At 58.6% G+C, this 10,510-nt stretch overlaps 1 protein-coding gene across 1 annotated transcript; it reads left to right on the forward strand.

The window, feature by feature from the left end:
- The first annotated feature begins 1,806 nt into the window (after positions 1–1,806).
- GAL (galanin and GMAP prepropeptide) lies at positions 1,807–8,279 on the forward strand. Its single transcript, XM_057727818.1, has 6 exons — positions 1,807–1,985; positions 2,260–2,340; positions 3,269–3,323; positions 6,435–6,524; positions 6,830–6,907; positions 8,026–8,279. The coding sequence occupies exons 2-6, from the start codon at positions 2,260–2,262 to the stop codon at positions 8,094–8,096; spliced, it is 375 nt and encodes a 124-aa protein (XP_057583801.1). The 5' UTR covers positions 1,807–1,985; the 3' UTR covers positions 8,097–8,279.
- Positions 8,280–10,510: the final 2,231 nt, after the last annotated feature.

A 10,510-nucleotide genomic window follows, 5' to 3' on the forward strand; every position in this document is an offset into this window, starting at 1 on the left:
CCGCTGAGTCGCAGAAAGCTTCCCTCTGCTCTTCCGCATCTCAGCTGTCTGTCCACCACTGACAGGCTGCCAGGGTGGCAGCCCCCACTCCCTCTTCCCTCCTTAGAAAGTTTGACCAGGGGCTTCAGAAATCAGTCTGTGGTTCCTGCTCAGGGCCTCCTTGCCCCTTACTCTCCTCCCACCCCAGGCTGCCAAAGTAGGAATGATTGGAAGTCAACTATGCCCTTGAGAACACACTCCATCTTCCTCTGTCACCCCCATCTCAGCCGGGAGTCTGTTCCTGAGACCCCTCACTAAGCCAGGTGTTGTCCCCTCCAGCAACCCCCTCGGCCTCCAGTAAACCAGGGTGGGCACTCAGCACCCCAGGTTAGGGCTTTGCTCCTTCCTAACCAGCCAGCTGGCCTTGACCAGAGTCCTCAGTCACACCTATGTCCTTCCTCGTCCCTGCAGAAGCAAACAGCTCTCCCTGCAGGAAGACCCAAGCCATCAGTACTCAGGTTCATGAGACTAAATGTAGGAGACGTGTAGGGTGTCACTATCATTATTATTTGCCCTGAATCCTGTTCACTCCAGAGTCCTCAATTACGTCAATCAACCTAACATCCAGCCTGGCAGGTGGGGAGATGACTGCAGGCTCCTGGTAACCAGCTCCAGCCACCAGCTGGCACCTTCAAGCAGGGGCCGTCTCTGTCTGCCTCTGCTGAGGACTTCAAAGGCCAGTAGTGTCCTGCCAGGTGGGAAGAGGGGCTCGGGCAAATTTTCTCCTGATGGCCTCATCCCTCTTCAGAAGCTCAGAGGTGCCATGCCTGTGTGTCTGCGGCTGTCTGTGCGGGGAAGGCTGGGCCCCAGCTAAGGAGTATTTGTGGAGCAAGCCAAGGAGGGCCTTGGTCCTACGTGACTTTTTTGCCGCCTGCTACAGGGCAGCCTCACCTTGCGGTTCTACCACCTGCCCACCCACTGCTTGGCCGCCTCTGGGAGCCTGGGTGGGTCTGGCTCTGGACACCCCAGGCCCTCAAGGGCTCAACCACTACCTGACCCTGCTCCAAAGACCTCTGTGTCCTGGACGTGCAGGAGCCTTGAAGGGAGCGTCTGCAGGACCCCTTCTCCCCCAGCAGCGCCTCATCAATGCAGGGAGGACCCACAGCTCTGACGTGGGAGAGCCAGTCAGCCCCCAGAACAGACAGCTAAGTGCCCTAGCTGATTTGCCCCCTTTTAGGAAAACAGGACAGGGTCTGGGCACCCCAGGATCACTGGGCACCGGAAGGCAGGGAGGCTGGGCGGGCTTCGGCTTCCTGTCCTCCCTCCAGGGATGGATTTGAGGCTGAACCCGCCATCCAGCCGCTGCAAACGCCTGCAGGGGAGGGGGTGCTGCGTGGCGCCCCCTGTCCCCGGCGCCCAGGACCCCGCCACCGCGCCCAGCTCGCATCCAGGGTCTCTGCTGGCAGCGGCTTTGGCGGCAGGGGACGCCGTGCCCGGGCGGGGGCCTCACTCCCCCCGCCCTCCCTGGGGTCGAGCTGGCAGGCGGGCTGGGGGGCTCTCCATTGACGGCTATGGGGGCTCTCCACCGTCCCCGCCAGCCCCCACCCGTAATGCAGGACCACCACGCGGCCCTCCCGCAGGCGCTCCGAGCGCCCCTGGGGGACCGAGTTCCGGTGCTTCCCGCCCACTCGGCCCAGCGTGGGGGGAGCGGGGGCGGGGGCGGGGGGCGGGCACCGAGCGGGTGACGCGGCGCAGCGGCTGGGAATGCGCCGCATAAAGAGCGGCGGCGGCGGCTCGGGCGCTGGCACGTCGAGGGAGCCCGGCCGCCCAGCGCTTCCCGCCTCCGTGTCCCCGAGGCCGCGCCATGCAGTGAGCGCCCCTGGCCCGACCCGATCCGACCCCACTCGACGGACGCGCGTTCCCGCCGACATCCCCGGGACCCGCCGCCATCCCCGGCCGCGCCGACGCCCCAGGACCTGCAGATACCCCGGGCCCCGCCGCTCAAGGTACCGCACCCCCCCCCCGGGCCCCCAGCGGGAGGCGGACCCCCTTTCTCCGCGTTCCACTCTCCGGAGCGCCCGCCTGCGGGTGGACCTTCCCGGGGCCGGTGAGCCAGCGCCTCTGCCCCTTGCCCGGGCTCTCGGTCCTCGGCACCCTGGGCTCCTGGCCGCCCTTCCCGCGCCCGCAGGGGCGGGGGGGGCCGAGCCTCCGCCCGACGTGAGCCCTGGGGACCGAGGCCGGCCCCCCCGCGCCGCCCCCACCGCCCATCTTCCCTTGCAGATGCCCCGAGGCAGCGCCCTGCTGCTCGCCTCCCTGCTCCTCGCCGCGGCCTTTTCAGCCTCCCTGGGGCTCGGGTCACCGGTAAGTGCAGGGTGGCGCGGGGGGCAAACGCTCCCCAAGCGGGTCCCCTTCTCTGCAAAGGGTGTGTGTGGGGGGGGCAACCACATCAGAACCAGACTCGGAGAAGGGTGGGTGCCTTGTGCCAGGAACAGAAACAGCCGTCACTTCTGAGGCCGGGCGGGGTGAGGGGTGTCGGACGAATGAGGGGTGGGGGGTCCCTGCCGCGGGGGGCGGCACAGGGAGGGGCCCGGGTCCTGCGAGCAGACCAGCGGGGGCTGGGCGGAGGGCAGGGGTTTCCGCTGAGATGCTCGCTCGGATCCTGCTGGCACCGGCCTCTCCCAGTAGGTAAACAGCCACTGGCTATAGACCACTGAATGTGGACGCTGCTGTCCTTGAGGTTAGCGCTTCAGACAGGGGAGAAGCGAATCTCATTCCATTCAGTTCAGTAGAGCGTCAGTTACACCGCGAGCGAGCTGGTGTTACCAACACGTGTTCTCAGCATCACTTACAAGCCAGTGGGTACACTATGAGTCCGTGGTCTATGGCACTAAAGGAAGTATTTGATAAAGAAGGAGTCCTACCTTCATGTCAAGTATAGCTTATGTGGTTGCAAATCTCGGAGTTCTTGCAGCTTCCAAGAGTACACACATTATTCCAATTCCTGTACCATGCCTGGAAGTTCTGGGTGAATTTCACTTAATGTTTTTTTTAATTTCATTTAAAGCTCTTGCTTTTACAGTTTGCACCTCTTGGCTTATTATATGAAAGAGTAACTAAAGTGTGTTTGTAATTTAAGTTCTGTGATTATTTGAAACATAATAACTTAGGCTGCCATGGTGGGTTATACAAGCAGAAGCTGCCTTTGGGGCTTCTTTGAGCTGATGCAGCCTGTACCAGGCAGGATCCCTGCCATCTGACCCCCCACCCCCACCCCCTTCTCCCATTTAAGGTGAAGGAAAAGAGAGGCTGGACCCTGAACAGCGCTGGCTACCTTCTTGGACCACGTAAGTGACGCAGGTGCACGGCCTCTCGACGCGGAACCTGCTCTTCTAGTGCTGGCTGCAGCACTTGTGCTAATCCTGCTCTTTCTGAAATATGGGGGTAGCTGGTAATTGTTCTGATACCTTGATGTTCCAGTCTGAGTCAGATAAAGGGGAACAGGGGAGTGTTCCATGAGACTTTGAGGCAGGATGGTTTCTGTGTAAGTTTAACTGATTCCCTGAAAGGCAGCCTCCGGATGTACCAATGCTCAGCCTCCTCCCCATTGCCCGCCCCCAGCTTCGGGGCACCTCACTCTTTGTTGAACTCTGACCCACCCTGCAGCCTGGGGCTGGGCAGACCCTAAATGCCCTCTCCTGCCTTCTCTGCGCCCTCCCCCCTTTATCCCCGGTTCCTTGGCCCGGCCAGTCTTGACTGCTCAGCACGTTGAGCCAGGCCTGATCCTTCTAGAAGCTTCTCCTTCCTCTGGCTCTCCTGCCCTGCACCCCGTGGGGTTCCCAGCCTCAGACCTGGCTCAGGCTTCCCCAGGTGATCGTCTCAGAAGGCAGACATCCCTTGGGGCTCTGTTCTGGGCCCTCTCCTGGGACCCTCTGTATCTCCCCAAATGCTGTCGTCCACTCCTTGGCTGCACAGAGCACCCCCAAGTCAGTTGACCCCAACCCTGTCTCCATCTTCCGTTAGGCTAAGCCCTGGGTAGGAATTCACAGGCGACCTGAAGAAGCCAGAACGTGCTCGTCCTACAACTAAATGTAGATGGTTCTCTTCCTGCTCCACGTCTGTCCCTGTAGCCATCCTGCAGGGTGACTGACACGTGGCGTCTTGCGCTTGATGTGACATCAACTGGACTCGGTGTGAGCCATTTGATTACACACAGAGAATCCAGTGAGTCTAGGGTAGCTGGGGCCTTCAGAGACTCCCCCAGTTCCACTGCTGCATTTATAGGCAGGTACACCAAGCCCGCGGCTCAGTGACCGGCTCACTGCCGTGGAATTCCTGAGTGGGTGCAGGAGGTGGCAGGACACCGGAAGTGGGTGTGCGAAGAGGGCCTGTGCCTCCAGGTGCTAAAGGGGACAGCTCCAGACCCCGCCCCCACTCTCTGCTTCCTGCATGTCCTCTGTCTGCAGTGACACCTTCAGATTTTAATTGTCCTAAGGGAGGGGGCGAGGGGAGACCTTTCACTTCTCATCCAACCCATACTTACTCGTGGCTTTCAAATTTGCAGGCATGGTTGGTTCGGGGACAGCCATCAACCTTAAAAATAATCCTCCCCTATTTATTTCCTATTTTCCCACAGGAAAGGAGGGAAACAACATATAGCTCATATCCCAACCCTTCCAGACTCGTTGAGAAGAAGAGTCCCCATTTAAACTACCCTGGGGAGGTACTGTTAGTTCTTTATCCCCGAGTTTAAGTACAGACTCTTCTCCCACTGCAGATGGTTGTTTATCTGATCGCTGGAGGGTCCCTGAGAGCCGGGCTTTGAGAAACACAGGCACAGAAATGACAAAAACTAGATGGGGCCACAGGCAAGCTCTGCTGGGCACCTTTGGTTTCAGATCAAAAGCAGCAGCTGGTCCCCATGTGGTCTTGTCACCGTGAGTGCAGTGGCCTCGCCTGCAGGGGGGGAAAGACTGATGCAAAGGGCGCGAGCTCCCTGAACCCTTTGCAGCCCTGAGTTCCCCCTCAGAAAGCACCTCATCTCTGTGTGCTTCTGGCCCCAAGGAAAGAAGGAGAGCTTCAACAGAAATACCCGTGTGACTCTGGCATACTGAGGATGTGTTTATCAAGAAGGATTAGGGAGTTCCCTGGCGGTCCAGTGGTTAGGACTCCGCACTTTCGCTGCCAGGGCCCGGGTTCGATCCCTGGTGGGGGAACTAAGATCTCGCAAGCCATGTGGCGTGGCCAAGAAATCCTGAGTTAGAAAACAAGCTGTGTTTCACGGTCAGGTTGGATCGGCAGACGCTGTCCGTCTAGACTAGCTGTTTGTCAAAATTCTTTGCAGTTTAACATGCTGCTTCTGACTCCTGCCGTCAGGTCAGAGTAGAAAATGGCAACAGAAAAACGTGTTTGCAGCCGCTGTTGCTGAAGACAGTTTGAGCCTGACTGCAGCCAGCGGCCATCGGAAGCAGCGGGTTACTTAGCATCCTTCTGCATTTAATGCCAAGACCTCTGTCTCTGGAAAAGGGAATTCGCTTTCTTTTGTCTAGGCTTGGAGATGCCACAGTCCACCAGGCCAGGTAGCCAGAGACCGTGATCCAGAGCTTCTCCTTGACCCTGAAGAGCCCCCAGATCGGGCCCTTCGCTTCATTCCAGGCCACTTGGCATACAGCTCTCATTTTCTCTTTCCAATACTCTTTTTTTTTTGGCCATGCTGCTTGGCTTGTGGGATCTTAGTTCCCTGACCAGGGATCAAACCTGTAACCCTTGCAGTGGAATCGCGGAGTCTTAACCACTGGACCACCAGGGAACTGCAATCACTATTCCCCCTTTTCATTCCACCCAGTGCCTGTACTCACACGCTAAGCCTCCCGGCTTCCCTCCCTCCCCCCTCCTCCTTCTCCTCCTCCTCCTCCTCCTCCTCTCTGTCTCTTTGTGTCTGTCTCTGTCTGTATCTCTCTCCCTGGCTTCAGTCCATCTCCCGCACAGCAGCCGGTGGCCTTGGAGAAATGAAAATCTGATTAGGTCACAACTGCAAATCCTGTGGTCCCCCATCCCTGCTCCCCATTTTCGGGACATAGCACCCCAGCCCCTGTCCTCTGCCAGGGAGGCACCCAGCTCAAACACCAGCCCCCGGGGACCCCATCGGTGCTCCCCGCTCCCTGCACCAGATCTGCGCCCCTGGGACCAGTGCCCTCCGCTGGCCACGTGCTGCGCCCTCTTGGCTGGCGGCTCCCCGCCTTCTCGGTGGGGCCCCAGCACCTGGGTGAGAGCTGGGCCCTGGCCCTGGCCCGAGTTCTTGCCTCAGCTTCCGTGGAGAACGAGCTCCCCTCTTCCATGGTTTCCCTGCTTTGGCTTTGTTTCCACAGCCTGTTGTGTCGCAGGTTGGCTGCAGCAGCCACGTGTCCTTTCATTGCCGTGACAGCACTCAGACGCTTTCCTCTCTGATTTGCACACAGACGCCATCGACAACCACAGGTCATTTCACGACAAGCACGGCCTCACTGGCAAGCGGGAGCTCGAGCCCGAAGACGACGAAGCCAGGCCAGGTGAGAGGACTTTAATCCCAGGGCACACAGGGCAGTGGGGGGTATTGGGCTCCTGCCACCCCTGACCCACAGCCGGGCCTGAGCTTGGCCCGCCCACATCTGTCAGCCGCCAGGAATAGGGGCAGCAAACCTGAGGGCAAGATCCGGGGGCGGCCGCAGGGGGCTCAGGGCCCCCACTGCATCGAGCCAGGCTCTGGGAGGCAGGGAGGGAGGGAGGGAGCGACGTCCCCGGGATGCCCCCGGTGCGGTGCCCAGGTCTAAGACGGGCATCATGGTCTTCAACGCTGACCCCCTCTGGTTTCCAGGAAGCTCCGACAGGCCGCTGTCAGAGAACAATGTCGTGCGCACGATAATCGAGTTTCTGACTTTCTTGCATCTCAAAGGTACGTGAAATGTAACCAACATAAAGTCCCACCTCTTAGAATCCTGGGCCCATAGAAAGCCTGTCAAGGAGCATTCCATAGACTTCTCCTGGGAAGGAACTGTCGTCCACCTACACACATGGGGTTGCAGGTGGGGATGGGGGTGCTGGAACCAGCTGCAAAGGGGCTGGGTTCATTTTCTCTGCTGGATGACATGGTAACAGCAGCTGTACCTTCCATGGCCCACTTGCTACACACAGTCAGGCTCTCTGCAGACCACCTTAAACCGTATCTTATGAGCGCGGTGAGCTAACGGAGCCCTTTCGCCCTGCACAGCCTCCTGGGGGGCAGCCGGCCGTCACCCTGACAGCTCTCCATCCTGGGATCTAGTCTCTTCTGCAGGGTCTGCAGACAAGGGGCCTCCTCATGGCCCATCTGACCCTGGCAGTTCCGTGCCTCACGGCTGTCATTCATGCCACAGTGAAGGTCAAACTGCCCCTGTGGAAGGGGTCAGAGTCCGCCATGGAGAGGCAGCCTGGGGACACAGTGGGCCACGGGCCACTTTGATGCTCCAAGGAAGACACCGGGTTGTCAGGCTTTGCATATCACGGTTTTGTTGTCTAGTTGGAAGAGCCAGGACTATTCCTGGCTTCTGTTTCAATCCATTTGCTCTCAGGCTCCGCTGCCTCAGTTGAGGGACTTCAGATGGGCTTGGGGAGGGGAGATTAAGGCCTGGGGCTTTTGCTTAGAATCCCCCGTGGGCAGGGGGACTGTGGGAGAAGGACTTAGAAACCTCAGAACAGAGTAACCGGCTCCCTCTGTTAGAGTCCAGTGGAGCCTTTGGGGACATCCCTGCTGGAGAAAATCCACTGGTGACTCTTCCAGCAAGGGGCAGATCGACTCTTCCGGGCCTTTTGTTTGTTTTGTTTTGAATGTTGTAGCATGGAACTTCTTCCTTTAGGAGACATCGATGGATTTTTTTATTGCCCGAACAGGAATTACACTGTTTTAAAGTCTGACAGTGTCAAATGCATACTAGGTACGAGAGCTAAGTGTGACATGTGCCTGATTCTCATGGTTTGATGCCGTGAGAACCTCTGCAGAAGACGAGCTCTCGAGCTTGGCCCTTCTCTCCGCAGACGCCGGGGCCCTGGAGCACCTGCCCAGTGTCCCTGCAGCAGTGTCCTCAGAAGACGACGGGAAGTCCTAGGAGGCCCCAGGGCGTGTTCGTCTCTCCGCTGTCCCTCGAAGTCGAGCTCGAGGACAATGACGACGGGGTGGCTTCGGATGCAGTGGAAACCTCCCCGTCCTCTCTGCCCTGACGCTGTCTTCTTATCATTTAAGACTTTTTCCCTTTGGTTGTAAGTTCAAGCGGCAAAATAAAAAACCAGCAACGGCTGTGATTACCCTTTTCTTCCGCACGTCTATCTTGACGCTGCCACCAGCGCGTTCTTAAAAGATGATGCTTGGCTATGATCACGTGTATTAGATAAAGGCTTTACACCCAAATTCTACCGTCCAGAGGGTCTCTGAGACACCTCCTCTTGTCACTCATGTCCAGGGAACATGCAGTTACCTTAATATGAAGCTGGGTCAAACATAATTATGAAGGTAAGTCTGTTTCTGAGACAGACAAAACCGCAAAACAGACAGACCCTCTGGCCTCGTGGAGCTGAGATTTGAGGCAAACCCGGAAGATGATGGGTGAGGGATTGTCTGGTGCTTGTGAAAGGTGACAGGAAGAGGCCGCAGCGGTGCAGGGGCCACGGTGAGGTGGGGATTCACACACAAGTTTGTGTGGCTGGGCTACAAAGCAACTGCCGTAAAAATCGTAGCTATTCTACAGATCAGATGTGCTAAGTCAACGCTGAGTAGGGATGGGGTGACCTTTGGAGCAGAAATAAAAAGATCAGACAGAAAATCAAAAAGGAGACAGGAGAGGATGAGAAGCCAGACATTAAATTCAATGACAGCCCGGAGGCTGTTCCGCACGAACCAGAGCAGATCTGAGGCGGAAGTGGGAGGGGTCTTTCGGTGACCCCTCACCCCTGGGGGCCCAGGTGGCCCCCAGACCACTGCAGTCAGAGTCTGGGAGCACCCCGCCCCCCCCAAGTTTTCACGCTCCCCCAGGTGATCGCAATACGCAGCCAAGTGTGAGACTCACCAGCTAAAGACCCGCCTCCGGGAAGAGGTGGACCCTGCGGTTCTTCACCTAAGCCCTGCTGGCAGAGCCCCAGCCAGCTTCCTCTCCCTGATTCCTCACTCCTGACACTTGGGACACGGACGTTTTCCCTCCTCCCACCAGCCAGCCATTCTTCCCTCCTCTGCACATGCCGCGCGCCCACCTGGGCGGCCCACTCCCAGCTCAGGGTGCAGGAACCCCACCCACGGTCCCACAGGCACCGGCCGGTCCTTCACTCCCTTCCCCTCGCCATCCTCGGTTCTCCTCTTGCACGTTGCTTTAATTCGCCCAGACTTGGGAGGGCCCCAGCATCCCTGGAGGCCTTGTCAGAACTCCTGTGGCCGGTCCCCTGCTCACAGTGCTGACTCCGGAGGACCAGGTGCGCAGAATTCGCACTCCTAACAAGCGCCCCACAGATGCACAGATGCTGCCGCTGCTGGTCAGGGACCACAGCTCATCTACTTGCTCCAGCCCGCAGCCTGCAGCCTGTCCTGCCTGGTCTCCCTCCGGCCTCGCCTCCTTCCATCCCGCAACCATGGACACACCTGTCCCCCCTCCCCCAGCCTGCTCTGCTAGCCTCCTTGTGCCCTAAACCCCAGACCCCCAGCTACTGCAGCTCCTGGCCCAGCCTCACTCACCTAAAACCTCTGCACACATTCCCACCAGTGCCCGGTAAACTCCTACACATCCCACTGGATCCCACTCTGCAGTGACCTCCTCAAGGATGCCCTTCTCGCTCACCTTGCCCCCGCAGGACTGTGTGCAGGCCCAGGGTGTGTGGTGCTACCCCGAACGCAGTGCTTGCCACTCTCATTCTGTCTGCGGCCGTCTCTCCTCGCCACGCTGTAACTCCCTCAAGAAACCAAGCATGCTGGGTGGAGGGGAGGTCAGCCTGGGCCACTCCCTGGGTTCCAGCTCAGCACCTGGCAGGCAGGAGAGCCTATAACACGCACCTCAGGAGTAGAGGTGGGAACTGCCAAGGCAGCCTGGCCTCCATGCAGATGTGTGGGCTCCAGGATCGGGCTCTGTAATCTTCCCCCTCTCAGCCACCCACCTTCTCCAAGCCTCTTCTTCCTTTTCGGAATGAGTGGAGTGGGAGAGGTGGTGGCAGCTAGAGGTGAGGGGCGGGGAGTGGTTGTGGGGCGTTTTACTGGCCAAGAAAGTGACGCACGAGGTGGCCATTCTCAGAGAAATGCTGCAGAGGGAACTTTACTCCCCAGTAAAGTTCCAGCCGGTAGGAGCCGGCTACAGTCACCCCGGGTAAATCAGTTGCCAACCACGGCAGTATTTTCAAGGAAGAGTTCACCGGCCCCTGGAGGAAATGAAGCATTTACAGACAGTCCTGAGAACCTCGCAGGTGACTAGCTGAGAGGTGGACGAGGAGAGTGTGAGGGTTATTTACCTTGAGGAGGTAGCTGTCTCCCTTCCATGAAGGAGCTGTC

Source organism: Hippopotamus amphibius, chromosome 3, assembly GCF_030028045.1.
Source record: "Hippopotamus amphibius kiboko isolate mHipAmp2 chromosome 3, mHipAmp2.hap2, whole genome shotgun sequence".
Taxonomy (NCBI): Eukaryota; Metazoa; Chordata; class Mammalia; order Artiodactyla; family Hippopotamidae; genus Hippopotamus; species Hippopotamus amphibius.